This window comes from Gymnoscopelus braueri (genome assembly GCF_963280865.1).
Source record: "Gymnoscopelus braueri genome assembly, chromosome: 8".
In the NCBI taxonomy this organism is placed as follows: domain Eukaryota; kingdom Metazoa; phylum Chordata; class Actinopteri; order Myctophiformes; family Myctophidae; genus Gymnoscopelus; species Gymnoscopelus braueri.
This window is the reverse complement of record NC_137609.1, coordinates 45,685,229-45,702,063: the sequence shown is the minus strand read 5'-3', so window position 1 is coordinate 45,702,063 and position 16,835 is coordinate 45,685,229. Positions and strand designations below refer to the sequence as shown.

At 39.5% G+C, this 16,835-nt stretch overlaps 1 protein-coding gene across 1 annotated transcript in view; it reads right to left on the bottom strand.

Moving 5' to 3' along the window:
- Positions 1–16,835, bottom strand: part of nrxn2a (neurexin 2a) — a gene marked incomplete at both ends in the record, with an annotated part of 222,109 nt that overhangs the window by 153,991 nt on the left and 51,283 nt on the right. Inside the window, one exon of the mRNA XM_080434625.1 lies at positions 8,477–8,638. Within this exon, the coding sequence (XP_080290751.1) occupies positions 8,477–8,638 (162 nt within the window). The remainder of the gene's footprint in view (positions 1–8,476; positions 8,639–16,835) is intronic.

Here is a 16,835-nt window from a genome sequence, read left to right as displayed (position 1 = left end):
CTGAAGCTATTGATAAGATAAAATGAGATGCCCGCCGTCCCCATGCTCTGTAAAGGAACATGCAAGTCACATGCACGCTGTGGCCTCGCATTCAGATAGAAGCAGCAGGCAGGCAGAACTGAGCGTTTTTCATTTTCACACCACTCGCATTTGGCGACAAGAGACTGACTGACAGGCCGCTCCAAACCCCAGGGTGTGAACATAACTAGCTGAAAATACACCAAACAACTTTAGCGCAAAGCAAACAAACAGTGCTACATCACAAAGATCCCACGGGAGGACTGGAAAACAGCGGTATTAAAAGAAAACACAATTGCAAATGCATTATTTCAGTGCATTTACATTTTCGACATTTAGCTGATAGCCTTTTAACAAACATAAGCAATAATTACAATAATTATAAATTCCTACAGTGGATGACAAACAATACAAGTACCCAATAATACAGAGTACATGGATCGTAAGCCATTGAATATACAACTAACATTAAGGGTGCCTTAATGGCCTTGTTTTCCGACCGCGTCCGTGGGAAGGAGGAGTTTGTGTGTTTCGTGGCCGCGTAAGCCCCGCCAGGCCGACTTGCGCCTAAAAACGAGCACTTTTCCCCCGATCTTACTGGTTTCTCGAACCTACTGTAACATACATTACAGCCCCCATAGTAGCAGCCCCCATTTTATGGAATGCGCTCCCCTCCCATATCAAACTGGCCCCCACCATCGATACTTTTAAATCTCGCCTTAAGTCCCACCTTTATGCCTTGGCGTTTGACCCTGTTTGAGTGTTTCTGTGGTCTATGTTTTGTTTCACTGTCTGCTGACGTGGCTGCGTCTTGTATTTTTCAGTGATGTGTTTCTTCCTGTTGTTTATTTTGCTTCTTTTTGTTGTATGTTTTGCTTCTGTGTTTTGCTTTGTTTCTGTGTTTCCCATTGTATTTGGCTTTAGATTTTCTGTACAGCACTTTGGTAACGTTGTAAAATGTGTTGTAAGTTGTAAAAATGTGCTATATAAATAAAGTGGATTAGATTGGATTGGATATACAGTATTATAAAAACATGCTCCTTGATTATTCCAAAAAGTTATCAATAGTTGCAGCCCTAATTGAAGTACTGTAACATCATTTGGTGCCATTGCAATATTTGTTTGCACTACCCCTTAAGGCCAGTGGTGTGTTCTTGTTTTTTTCGGAGGGCATACATTATTCCCTCCCACACTCCCGACATGCACGCGTATATACGCTCACCGAATAAAATGGTTAGTGGAGGGTATACGATAAAATAAAAACATATTGGACGGCATACTACGTATACAGCGTAACACGGTAGAACACACCGCTGCCTTAAGCCCTACAGTATATACTTTGTTGTACGACGAATAGCCGATCTACAAGCTCACAGCACGTTGATTGTAGTTATTTTTGCGATATCTTTACGTTTCTTTTAATTCTTTGAAGAATTTTGAAAAATGTGGCCTTCAACGCCAGAGTGGAAGTGGTTAACACTTAGTTAGCAGAGTGAATGGGGAAAGACAGGACAGGAGGTAGAGGGAAGGGGTTAGGGGAGCAGGGGATATGAAGCACGTCGTGAGCTCATTAATTCCAGCATGGTGTTATGTTCATGCATCTTTTTTTTTACGCTTGGCATCTCAATTCTGTTACACGTGCACTGACACCTATTTTAATGGGATTTCCACTCAAATAAAAAGGGAAAAGGGATTAAGCTCTGGTTTTGACATGCTTTTATGTCAGTCATGTGAGAGCTTTGCTCAATGAGATGCCCCGCGCTCTCACAGGTGAATCTTGTATAAATTTGCCAGCACAATTTTTAAGGGTAATTCATACTTTGTCGCATGACCCCTGTGACAAGTGCTCCTCGACAGAATTGACATTTTAAACAGCAAAGTGTCCCCTCTGTACTTTTCACTCAACGACTACAAAACAAAAAGGTTACAACTGTCGCGTTGCCACTTTTTTCCCCATTGTTGTGTATTGTGCTTTTGTAATGTGGGATGTTTTCACTATAATTCTCCAGGGCAACAATGTAGGAAGATGCTAGGTGCTCCCAGACGTGTAAAGTATTTTTGTTTTTTAATTAAGCACTGGAGGTCCAGAGTACTATGTTTGTCACGGGGGCCACAAATCCCACGCAAAATGTCTGTCTTTACATTTATTACGTTGTTGCTTCATGCAGGTTTCACAGAAAACTGATCACCACTGGGAGGCACTTCCCATTCAACATTTGCCAGCATTCAAACAGGAAATCTATTTTATCTGACAACATCATATGAAAAGCATCCAACGCGGGGATTTATCAACCCAGAGAGGATTTACGCTGGGTGCCACATACTGTAATAAAGAAAAAGATGAATAACCACTCTCTTGGCTCCATAGAGATGATTTATTCACCTCACCAACGTTTTCTGTGCTTTCCATCAAAACACCTTGACAAAGGACAGGTTTTGGCCAAAACGCTGGTGACATGAATAAATCATCTGTAGCAGAGAGTGTGGTTATTTGTCTTTTCCTTTATTGGTGCTCACGACATAACCGCACCTGTATTAGATGGTACAATGCTTTTAACACCTCGCCTAAATGCAATGTGCAAATCTGGAGTATAAATTAACACATTCATATTTCTACATATTTAACAACACATTCCCTGCCAATCACGTAGATCTACATTAATTCAAATCCAACTGTTCACTGCCAATCATGTAATTATATGTAAAAAAAAAAAAAAACAGAACACAGAATCAGGAGATAACGTGATCCAAAGATTTACTGCTCCATTCACTTCCTGGTTAAAGTATTTGGAAAATATTCTGTATCTCGGCTATGTTTTACTATGTATTTTTGGCGAGACATGCCATTTTCAACGGCGTATAACAACCAAACGGAAGCACAGTGAAACCCTCCGTGATTCGCAACCGATCGATCATACAGGAAATATTCTGTGACTACTTAAAAAGGTTCGAAAAATCGAAAAAACCCTGGCAGCAGCTAAAAAAAAGCGGATGCATAGTACCTGGCAGTGAATGTGTTAAGAAAGGTAAGGGAGTGTTTTCTGCTTTTACAGCTTCAGCCAGCTGATGGCTGCTCAGATGGCTATGATGAGCACATGGGGCGGGGATCTGTTAGGGGTCAAGTGCCTTGCTCGGGGACACTACAACGCTTCGACTGGGCGGGCCGGGGGTCGAACCTTCTGATTCCCCCATGGCCTTTCTACCTATACTCAGCTATGGCTGCCCTTTAAATCTGTACGTAAATAGTAATTTGGTGGTGATCAGCCTCCTCCCAAGCCTGTGTGCTGAACAATACACATTTTCTCAATTCGTTTTTTGTATTACCTGTGAAATGTACACAATTGACCAAACTAAACTAAACTAAACTAAACTAAACTAAACTAAACTAAACTAAAACAATAATAATCTGCCAATTTACTGTATTTTAGCACCATCACTCATCTAATTTTCTTCCTCTCTGATCACGTTCGCTTTTTAGCTGGCATATAAACGCTTGCCATTCAGGTCACTAACTACTGTAGTGCCTTTGAATTTCCGACGATCACAGGCGAACAAAGTAATACAAAAACATATTTTTGAACACCCTGACAGATTCATTGCAACTGAAGCAATGCCGAGTTTATAACAGCCATCACTACAAATTGAAGCCAAGTCAGAGACGTGTGTCTCACCAGCTCTTCTGCTACTGGCACGGTAAAACCAGATCCTCATTCTTTTCACTGTTGCAGAAAAGACAAGAGAACACTGTCCTACTTTCCCCTCTGGCAATACTAGTCTAAGAATTGTTTTAAATAACATGGACTAGAAGAGACACACGCTCAACCTGTCAACGTCCCCTCACACATGAATTAAGCCTGATTTATACTTGGTCGTGCGCCGGTGTCCCGCACTGAAAATAGCCGATCTACAAGCAACAATATGTCACAATGGGACATGTTGCGATCTTGCGGGACACCTTCATATTAACTCTTTGCCTGCCAACGACGAGATGTCTGGTCAACTTCTGCCAAGGCGCATGCTTGTTTACTTCCTGTGGGGAAATCGCTATACCTCCGTTCCTCTGACTTTACGGCAAAAACAAGCCTAATTCAAATGGCCACAGCTATGCAATGCAACCTGGCATTAAAGGCTTTACAAGCCTATGCAATGTAGATGGTGGTCACTAGGCACTGAGCTTGGGTTTCCAGGCATCAGAAAACCACGACGTTACCTATGTGGACAGTTGACTCACTGTTATAGTTTTGTTGTTTAGTGATTTAGTTTTTACATTCAGGAAGCTGAGAGGGAGGCACTGTGTGGGAGACACAGGAGGAGGCCTCTGGCGGATTTCAATTCTAGGCCACAATAGATAAATATATGACTCTACAGGAAAGGACCTTAGTCACTGTACTATAAGTCACTATATTGAATATATAATACATTTGCTAAACTTATTTGGGGGAGTTTCCTCACATTAAGCAGAAGTAACCTATTTCAGTCCTCTACCTAACTGGTACTGTATACTACTTGTTCTACTTGTTGTGCACATATTTAGTAGTGCATGTTCTATATACTGGCATATACAACTTGTGCTCTATATATATTTGATTGATTGAATGATTGATTGATTGATTGATTGATTGATTGATTGATTGATTGATTGATTGATTGATTGATTGATTGATTGATTGATTATGATTATAGCAGAGTAAAAATATAATCAATACTAAATACATTCATAAAAATGTACTAGACAAGTAAAATAGCAAAGAACAACTGTCTGTAAACAAACCTGTTACAAGTAAACAAATTCATGGTTAAGTCCATCAGCTGCTATCCTGTCAGCTCTTGAAGTTAACAATGGGGCTAATCGACTTAAGGCGTGCAGGTAACCCCTTTAAAACCATGTGTATATACACTCGTTCAAGCCCTGGCCGAGTCATACCAAAGACCATATGGGACCCAATGCCTCCCTGCTTCAGCATCAAGGGTTAGATGGGGGGTAAGTCCCTGTGACATACTAGCGTCATCATGTCCAGGGGGAGTACTTGTATGTCAAGCTGCCTCACGCTCAGGAGATAGGCTCCTGACCTATGGGCTGTTGGTTCCCAAATCCCACGACTACTTACTTTCGTGTTCTACTTCATATACTTATCTTGACCACACTGCAACCCCCTCCATGCTGCAGCATTAACCCATTAAGACCTGAAGCCCATTCTACAAATGTCTTCTAAATCCCAAAAGTAAAAAAAAAAAAAAAAAAAAACGTTTGTTGCTATATATACAAATGATATGTATTTAGCCCCCCATCTCAAAATATTTGGTTCCCGGGACCCCCCAGAAGCAAAGATTTGAGTTAAAGAATTTTTGCTTTAAAATAATATTCACAGATTTGCACACATTTTCAAAATAGCAGATCTACAAGCTCGTAGCGCGGCACTCGGTGCTGCGCTACGAGCTTGTATATCTGCTATTTTAGAATAGCCAAAGTGTAAAATAATGCTTTTTTTAAAAACTCAAATCTAAAAATTACACAGATGCGTTCCTGGTCTTAATTGGTTAATTAATTACACATTGCACCTCTGGAGCTGTTTCTTTTATTTATTTACTTTTTTAAATGCTTTGTTAGTCTTACTGTACTTATCTACAGCATGTTGTTTATTACTTATTATCTATATAGCCAGGTCAAAGGAAAGAGGGGAGAATATGTATTTTTTGCCCCTGTCTGGTTCTGTTTATCTGTCCGGTTTGCTGCAAACCACTGGACCACTCAGCTGCAAATTGCTTGTGCATGCTGCCAGTAGGTCGAAGAAGTATCTCCACACGTTTCTATATGTATATCGTCGCTGTCGGGTGGAAACCATGTATGTCCAAAACTGTTCCTTTTTCATTATTTATTATAATGATTATATATTTTAAGTAAAATATTGAAAATAGCAGATCTACAAGCTCATGAGCTTGTAGCGTCACATTGTGAGCTTGTATATCTGCTAGTTTCACTACTTTTGTGCGTCACTCTGGTATGACAAAGTAGGACATCATTTTACCACAAAAACGAGGTCTCTGCCCGATAACAATGATACATTTTTGGAAATATTTAAAAGGAGCTATAAGTGATATTTGTGGTTAAAGCAAAAAGGGTTTTTGTTATAAAGTTAAAGCTTTATATTCTGTAGTAATAATTGCTATAGAGTGTTTGTTCAGGGGTCTCCACATCTCTCCAGCTCTGGAGTAAACAGAACATATATATTGAGGTGTTTCAATTCCAAATGTGTCTGCTCTTTATGTTTTTGTTTTCATCACTTCCAATTTCACTTGTTTACTGTGTACACACACACACACACACACACACACACACACACACACACACACACACACACACACACACACACACACACACACACACACACACACACACACACACACACACACACACACACACACACACACACACACCAGACGTCTAGCCTTCTGCAGAGTCACGCCATTAGGATCGGCTGTGTAGTGATATTGTTTAACAGTTGTGAAGTGATGATGGGGGATTCAAGATTCAAGGACGATACACAATAGTTTTGGTTTGGTTTCTAGCAGAAACTCATATGTTGCTTCTCCCTGTGCAGTGTGCTGTACGCACTGTGCTGCAGCCTGACAGCTATACAGAACACGTTCCTCTCCTTCACGCACTGTAAAGAATCAATACCGATACAAGGGGGTGATTTCCTACATGCAGTACTGTACATGCTCTGCTTCTAGGAAGGGGCTGAGCGTGCTTCCTACAGTAAGGAAGAGCAGATCGTGTTTCCAGTCCTCTGCTGAGGTCAAGGACTGAGTGCTCGCACACAGACTGTGTTCACAGTCCGGCTTTTATCCTGCTTATCTGGCGGCTGCACTGAGCATGGACTCTGCTGCTGTGAAAGCATCTGCTCCCACTCATTATCCATTCTCAACCCATTCTGAGCGTAGGTCAATATAGGCGAAAATATTGAAAGGCTAGCGAGTGCCGCGCTATGAGCTTGTAGATCTGCCATTTTTGAAAAATCTTGAAAATGTGTGCAAATATTTGAATATATATATTTTTACATCGAACATTTGTAACTCAAATCTTTGCTTCTGGGGGGTCCCTGGAACAAATTATTTTCAAATGTTAGCTTTAAAAAATATATCGTTGCTCTCCGGCAGAAACCAGCTTCTGTAACTCCATTTTGATGCTTTTGCATTTTTTTTCCATAAATCAGGGCCATTGAACACCCTTTACGTCTGTGTGTTGATAAAACAAATATTGAACAATGGAAAGCATTAAAAAGCGCTTCTGACAAAACCAGCTAACTCCATTGGATCCTCAAACTTTCTGCTAAACCAGCTAAGTCCACCAAAGGGGGGTGGAGTTAGCTGGTTTTGCAGACGCCAGGCTCCACCCCCGTTTGACCTCCAACCTCATTGTGAGCTTGGAGGTCCATTCAGCTGTTCTTATCAATGATGAACAAAACCTCCTAACTCCACTTTTTGTTTTGTTTTTGTCATTTCCTGAAAAGTGAACATTTTGGAGTTAGCTGGTTCCTACCAGACAGCAGAGATATATTTAAAAATTTGCAAAAAAATACACAATAAAAAAATAATAATAGATCTACAAGCTCATAGCGTGGCACTTGTATATCTGCTATTTTTGAATAGCCAAAGAAATCTAAAATAACAGAGATGCGTTCCCGGATTGAATGGGTTAAGAAAAATAGCACATCTTACAAGCCAGCTTGTAGATGTGCTATTTTCGCCGTCATACGACACCATCATACGACAAAGTATAAAATTGGGTTTAAAGTAAGTGGTTAATCTATCAATTCGTATTCAATTTTTCAGTAATGGCCACCGTTGTTTTTCGATTGCGGCCTCCTCACATCTGTGTTTATCTGTTTTCAACCCATTAAAATGGTAAAGGGCAACTTCTCCGACTTTAACCTGAATTCCATTGCTCTTTTGTGAGGAGGACGTGAACATTTCAATGTGTTCTATGCGTCGAGTGCTTGCTCTCTCGTCACAGCGCTGGAGAATCTCGGCCAGTTTAATCCATTGAGACCGGGAACGCATCTGTGTCATTTTAAGATTTCTTTGACTATAAATAGCAGATCTACAAGCTCGTAGTGCGGCACCGAGTGCCGCGCTACGAGCTTGTAGATCTGCTATTTTTGAAAAATCGTGAAAATGTGTACAAATATTTGAATATACATGTATATATACATTTTTAACTCAAATCTTTGCTTCTGGCAGTCCCTGGAGCAAAATATTTTGAGATGGGGGTCCACGGCCAAATACATATCATTTTGTGGGTAAAGTAAAACGGCGCATTTTGGCGCATTCTTTACATACAGTGGGTTGGCAGAGCTTTTCTCCTCCACACAACAGAACCATAGGACAACAATCTGTGTAACATAACCATAACCTGTTAACATGTCGTTGCTATCGTTATTAGTAGCAGTATACTCACGTCTTTCAAACAACCCATGAAGTTGTTGCTGACCGGGGAGCCTGGGAGGTCAGCTGTGCTGAGGCTGCCCCCAATGTAGAAGAGGTCATCGGAGCCCAACATGGTGTAATCCTCCTGAGTGTAGCCTGTAGTGGTCAGGATCCCATCCACCAAGATAGTGACCTTCAGGAATCAGAGAGAGAGAGAGAGAGAGAGAGAGAGAGAGAGAGAGAGAGAGAGAGAGGGGGGAGAGAGAGAGAGAGAGAGAGACAGACACAGAGAGGGAAGATGTCTGAATCAGTCACATAAGGGATCGCCATAAATATTTCACACCTTTTATTTATTTATGAGAGCTGGCGGTCCACCCCCGTTTGTATCGCTTTTTCGGTCCTTTTATTGACAGCAGGAAAGGTGAGAGGGGGGGGGGTGTAAAGTGAGCATGGCAGAAACGTCTCTGCATGGATTTGATGCTATAGGAGAGGTACTTGTAGTTAGTGGTGTAAAGTAACTAAGTACATTTACTCAAGTACTGTACTTAAGTACAATTTTGAGGTATTTTTACTTTACTGGAATATTTCCAGTTTTCAGTACTTTTACTTTTACTCCACTACATCTCAGAGGCAAATATTGCACTTTTACTCCACTACAATTATTTGAAAACTTTAGTTACTAGTTACTTTTTAGATATAAATGATTACAGTATAAGACATACATTAACCACTTTAGCCCTATTTTATACCTAGGCTATTTGAAAATAGACGATCTACAAGCTCCCAACGCGTCGCATCGCGACGCGTTGGGAGCTTGTAGATCTGCTATTTTCAAACATTTTAGTACTTTTACTTTTGATACTCTAAGTACATTATGATACCAATACTTTTGTATTTTTACTCAAGTACATTTTTTATTCCAGACTTTTACTTGTAACGGAGTATTTCTACATTGCAGTATTGATACTTTTACTTAAGTAGAATATCTGAGTACTTTTTCCACCACTGCTTGTAGTTCTGCAAATTCTACCTTCCAAGTGGCTACAGGCACCATGCCTCTGCCTTTGAGTTAACATGAGCTTCGCTCGATGTTGAATCTGCACGAATCGACGCGTTGTGCGCTTGTTTCTATTGTTAAATCCAAAATGTTCACCTGTAATGACATGCCAAAAACCAGGACCCCAGATTGAAAGCGGTCTTTTACACACCAGGGGCGTGGCGAAGAAACAAAACGAAAATCATTGGCAAGTATTTCGCATTAAAACTATTCAGATGCCTCATTCATACAGTTTGAACCAGTTTGTGCACAATGTAAAACCTTGCATTGCTTTATTGACGCGTAATATTTACGTTCTGTGTGGATGTACTCATGACAAAAACAACAGTTTGAAAATATATACTTTTGGGGCGAATTAATCGCACAAAAAAAACATAAAACACTCGGGTGTGTCAGAATCCGATTCCTATTTCCGAGTATCTGTTTTATTCGTTTATTTTATTTCATGTATAAATAAATGCACAGCCAATTTTTTGGTGCAACAATAACAACCATGAGCTTTCTACTCTCATAATGCATTAATTTGAGATTAACCACCCTATCTACTTTGTTGTACAGTATGTCGAATAGCTAAAATAGCTATTTTATAGCTAAATTACAAGCAACACAACACATCGCAACTTGTAGATCTGCTATTTTCACATAAAAATAATATTTCCAAAAAGCGTATCCTTGTTGTGACTTTAAATTGGTACAGAGACGAGGGAAATGAATGAACAGAACTGTAAATGAAAACAATATAACAAATAGAAAGAAAAAACTAAAGGTACAGTTGCTCATTAGATAACATGGTGTCCTCTGTAAATTATACAGCCTTCCTTCTGGGTGAATCTATGACACCAGTAACGATTTCCAATACAGGTACAGTATAGGAGACTAAAGACATAATTTCTGGAAAATTGTAATGGGAGAAGCTTATTTCTTAAACCATTAAAAACGGGAAAGCATCGGTGTCATTTTAGATTTTAGCGTTGGCTATTCAAAACTAGCAGATCTACAAGCTCACAGCTGCGAGCTTGTAGATCTGCTATTTTTGAACATTTTTAGAAAAATCTTGAAAGTGTTTGAAAAATGTTGAATCTTTTTGAATTACGAAACAGTTTGAGAACTACTGATTAATGGTCTTAATGGATTTTTTTAAGGAGTTATTCTTCTTTTGCCTGTTCTGTTCACTGCTTTAAAGACACCTTGTGACAATCAGTGTAATTTAGTTAATTCTCCAACCTCAATGGTAATCAATGTCAGAAAACAATATTTCGCAACGGGTTTAATCTAAATCCGGCTCTGCAATGTTAAAGTTGTACAATGCAGAATCCCAAATAACGATTTTTAGCAACCTCTGCTGGTCACTACCGTCACTGCATACAATTTCCGTAATCCTCGATTACCCAGAATTCCATTCGTTTTCACCGGAAGCCGGAAGCATTTCAAAAATCGATCTTTTAATTGTTTTATACTATCTACGGATCGTTTCTCTTAGCCAGTGGAGCATTAGTTACCATGAGCTGTGCTTTCTTTTTCTGTTCTTTTTCGATCTTCCAATCCTACATTCTCTTAACATCAGCGTGAGGTTCCTTTTAGTTATTACCGCGGTAGTTCCTGGCCAAACAGGAAACCGTTGCGGTAGTTCCTGGGGACGTCGGCCACGACGTCATGAAATTCATGGAGTGGGTGTTGTGAAACTTTTGCCACTGACAAAAGATATACAATTTAACTTTAGTTTTGTTGAAAACGTTACCTAGTATTACTTTAAGAGATGTGAGTGAGAGAAAGCGCAGTGTCAATCAATGTAAATTGACTTCATCAGCGTGGCAATTATGAAATGGGCGCTGAGAGACGGATGCTTTCAGCGGGAATAATTTCAAAACGTTTTAGCCCCGTAATTAGAACAGAGTTTCATTTCAATTAGTGGGGGAAGGTGAGCCTTGCTAAGTGAGGTTACGGGAGGATAACTTTCAAACATTTCCGCACCACAATTCCCCAGGCGACTATCTGAGTGGAGAGAGGTGCAGGCCCATTCACTTTGAGAAGCTGCCCCATTATCACTGGCATTTATCAGATCCTCCAGACAGATAATAGCTTAACGTACACTCGCATTGCCTGCTGATGTCATTTAAAGCAGGCGCTAAGATTGAGGGCACGATTTGGAAGAAGAAATTGATAGGAAACGGTATGTGTATATAGAGTGTACACTGTGTTTGTTTGTGTGTGTGCGTGCGTGCGTGCGTGGTGCACCAGAGATACGTTATATGTATGGATACATATTTATGAATGAGGGTCAAAGAAAGGGGAGGGTAGGAGCAAGCAAGCGTCGTAGATAGGGACGATAGAAGTGTAGATAACATTAGCGACAGGACGAATTCCACCCTGACAAAATGAACCACCGGATCTTCTAAAATGTTTCCAGTGTCTCTGTGGCAGGAGGCGCATTTCGCCCCGTATCTACATGTCAGCGAGGTAACTTATCTGAGGGGAAAGCAATCTACACAGGGATCAAATGCATGGCTTGAAAGCCAGAGCGAGGCGGCAAGCATTGGATTGTTGCTCCACTGGGAGTAGAGCTAAGGGGGGCCAGGGGGTGTAAGGAAATAAGAGGAGACGAAAGAGGACGGCTGAGAGTCATACGCAGGTTAGACTGATAGGTCAAAGGATCCGTTGGCGACCGAGGACAATCCTGTATTGGTTTGATGAATCTACTGTAATCATCACATCATCAAATGCATAGTATTTAGCATTTAATCATCTAAATTTGAGTATAAATGTTCTATTCATGTGTTTTTTTTTGTATATGTTCCTCTAATTTAAAACATACAATTCCTTGCAATGGGCAAACAATTTGTGGACAGTGACAATGAGATGTAGGTTTGGTGCATTTGGAGCGGAAAATATAAGAGAAAATTAAGAGAATGTTGCTTATGTTGTTGTTGTTGTTTTTTTTACAAGTTTACTGTATGTATACAGGGACTGAGCACATCAATGGACGTTGTTGTTAATGTGTCACTATTATTCAGTTGGATAGGTTTTAACTATAGTCTGTGAGAAAAATGGAAAGGCCATTAAAATACAGGTAATCAGAGCAAAACAGTCATGGTGAACATAACGAGGTCACAAAACGACATCACTCTTCAGTGAGCACAAATATCACTGAAGTGGCATGGCAGACGAGGGAAGACAACAGCATACGGTTAATATGACTTTAAGCGGACAAGTTTAGCCATGCACAGCACAGTGTACAAAGCTAAACGGATAACAATGACGTGTAAAGAGGGAGACGGAGGAAGTCGACTGGCTAGTACGCATATAAGTCAAATTGCATGCCCGCACAGACCTGATTGCGTTTAGCCAGCATTTTGAAGCGGCCAGTGCACTGAGTGAGTTATAAGTAGTAAGTAAGTACTGTAGTACAATGACATATGATGAGTGTTCCCAACCTGAGAGGCTCTTACTGAGAAGGAAGTCTGACCAAAAGCGATTTGCCTCTAATAATGTCTCTTCACATGGCGGACCTGTTACTCTTGAGTTCTTTGTGTGATGAAGGTGTTAAGTGGAAGATGTGCAAGGCCATGAAGGACTTTGCATTATCAGACTGATCCTAGGACATTTTATGAAAATGTCCCAGCTTAACCACTTGGAACACTTGCATGCCTATTCTGGGCATGTCATAATCGGTGAGCAATCGGCCGGAAATAGGCAAACATTCAGTATTTTCGGTGAAAATATCTGTGAGATCTACCATCTCGCTGAGCTTGTAGATCGGCTATTTTTTTTCGGCAAATAAATGTTGTGTAAAGGGGGGAAAGGAGAGGGTCAAGGATAGAGCCCTGGGGAGCCACGCCATGGTCAACAAAGTATAGGGTTTAAGTCGTTAAAAGGCCATATTTAGTTAAGATGTTGTGATGATGATGTTGGCTTTGTAGTTTAATATCTAATATAATTACAGTGTATAGTAAATTAACAGTGGTGGAAAGTAACTAAGTACATTTACTTAAGTACTGTACTTAAGTAAAATTTTGAGGTATTTGTACTTTACTTGAGTATTTCCAATTTCCAATACTTTTACTTCACTACAATTATTTGAAAACTTTAGTTACTAGTTACTTTGCAGATGTAAATTATGATGTTATAAAACATACATTAACTATTTTATACCTACCCACACAATATATGTCCTGATGAAGGTCCGAACAGGCCGAAACGTTGACGAGCAATAAAATACCAAGCAGAACTTTTTGCAACTTCACCAGTGTGCAGACTCTACTCTTTTTTTACAGTGAAATTTCAGACCTTTACATCATGAGGCACAAATAGCAACTCTGTAATAATAGACGTTTAGATTGGCATGTTTTCGTAGGTGTTGAGGAAGTATCTCTTAATCATCTTATGACTCACTCGCATTGCGGAGAAGTGAAAAAGGGCAAAATACACAACATAAATGTCAGTGTTACAGTACATAGATAGACAATGCAATCGGTGGTATAATGTAGTCTTATGCAAGACAATAAATGTCAAATCATTAAATGATATGCACAGTGAACCCGTTTATCCAGCATTGTGATTTGCATTCTGATGCACTAGGTTTGGCTTATCATAATAAGAAATGCTACTGTAGCTCACATGGAGACAAAATAAAATGTTCTTTTGTGTTGTTGTTGCTAAATTTGGGATATGATTGAAAGAAAAACAAAAAAACAAAAAAAAAACATTAAAGTCAACTTTGATTTTAAGGCCATCATCTGGTGATGATTCTGAACAAAGAAAGAAAATAAATGTGTTTTGGGAGAAGAAAAAACAAAACAAAAAACAATGCCATTCGAACAATGTTATTTATCATGCCATGCCTGTGTACCACATTGAAAGCCAGGATAGGAGATAGGAGACAAACTGAAGAAAAAGAAAAGAAAAAAAAGAAAAGAAAAGAAAAGAAAAGAAAAGAAAAGAAAAGAAAAGAAAAGAAAAGAAAAGAAAAGAAAAGAAAAGAAAAGAAAAGAAAAGAAAAGAAAAGAAAAAGAAAATAACAAATATATCCTGAGCCTTTAGTTTATCGTATCATCAACTCAAAATATCACTGGAAATGCACAAAATACTATACTGTTGAGAGAGGCAAGCCGTTATAGGGCCTCAAAGTCCAATCAAATTATATTGAATATCTGAAGCACAAATCAAAAATCAAAATTGCAGTTTAGTACCCGGGTATCTCATCGCTTGAAAATGCAGCAGTCTTGGATGTTGCAGATATATATACAGGAGAAGACAAGATAATGTTCGTCTCGCTTAGCCAGAGATTTCTCCACACTTGGTCTAATCACAGGGCTAGCACAGAAAAAGTCTGGCTGAACCCATTATCCAGCCCAGACAGAGGGGGTGGAACAAAAAAAAGAAATCGAGTCACTATTTCTATTACTGGAAACCAATAATGTCCAACGGATTGTCCATAAGGATATTAAAGCCCTCGTTGTACTTATTTTGTACGCGGTGTTAAGCACCAAAAACTACAGATCTACAAGCTCACGACCTTGTAGATGTGCTGTTTATGGGGCGCTGCAGAATATAGTGTCAGGGAGGGGATAATGTTACAGAACCCATATGCACAGGGGAGACGTAGGCTGACATACTGTGTACAGTATGGTGGCATAGCGTTAAAACCAAGTTGAGTGCAGACAGGACTGCAATGGATAAATCGCTGCATCCCGGAATTTCCAGGAGTATATGGCGTGCTATCATTAGCGAGGATTGCCAACAGAGCTTGTTGGCACAATAGGACATTTTTTGTCCCTGTTCTTTTCATCCCATTGGCCAACATCCAGTAAAAAGTTGATCAAGATAAAGCTGCGATTCGTAACTTTTATGTCCTGGTCGGGATTCATGATTGCCCACATTTCTGCTGTTGTATCACTTGTCCACTTTAGTATTCTATCTTATTTAAATGCCACTGTATTTTAGTCTGTTCTTAAAACACAAGTCTAGTTTTATTCATACAGTACATTGCACATTAACTTACTGTACTTGTTGTGTATTTGTTTTTACCTGGTATTTGCCTTACATTCTGTGCTATTGTGTTTTTAATATTAAATGTCAGGGACTAAGGTTGAAAATTTGCATTCTTGCTAACTCCTAATGTATATATTTACACTGCATTCCTAACTGTACTGTACAATAAGTAAGGGATAATCGTCGCCGTACGCTTACCCCCTTCAGGATGAGTAAACACCTCGGCTTCGCCTCGATGTTTAATCATCCTGTCGGGTGTTATTTCTCAACAACTACCGGTGAGGCGACAATTATCCCGCTTATTACACAGCTAATTAATAAATAAATAAATACATTGACCCAAAAGTAACAACAACAAAAAGTGTTTCCTTGCTTTCATTCACGGTAATGAAAGTAATCCATAAGTGTTGCACTGGCCGTCTGTCCAGCGCAACACTGTCGCCTCAGAAAACAAGGAAGTGTTGATCAAATAGAATCAGTTTTTGGTTACTGCATTGTGTATTTCTCGCTTCAAATGTTTTCAAAAACATTCTTGAGAGCAATATTTAGCTGTACATTGTGCGTTTGTTTGGCTGTCATGTTGGATACAGCATAAAATTCAAGCAGCGCAGCAGGTGCTCTGAGTCTTTGATTTGACAGCGGTCTGTTATAGGGCTCATCTGTAAGTATCCAGAAATAACACACCGCTGTATTCAGTGATTGACCAATCAGAATCAAGCATTCAACCAAGCATTGTAATAATGTACTGTATTTGAAGGCCTTGTTCATCAATATGTACTGTCCCTCTCATATAAACAAATTAACCCATTTAGACATGAGGCCGATTCTAAAAACACCTTCTAAATCCTATACGTTTTCTGAAAAACGTATCAAACTTATTCAAAGTATACATTTTTTAAATCATGTTGCTATATATCGTTGCTGTCGGGTGGAAACCTTGTACTGTATGTCCAAAACCGTTTCTTTTTTATTATCATTTTAAAAACAATTTAAAATAGTGAAAATAGCTGATTTACAAGCACACAACGCCTCGCGATCTGCTATTTCCCCTACTTTTGTGCAAGACTCTTGTATGATGCAGTAGGGATTTAATTTACGAAAAAACATACAAATGTGAAACTTGGAGATACGAGACTTCCGCCCGACAGTGACACTGTATAGTAACAACTAAAATGACACAGACACTTTCCCAGATTGAAAGGTATAACAACGTATTGGCTTTCCAGGTCTAAATGGGTTAAGTAAAAAACCTGAACACATGATATACATACATTTTCAGTAGAAGAGCAGATAGACCAGCCACTGCAGCTGTGTTAGTTACGTACATTGTTTTAACATACTGTAC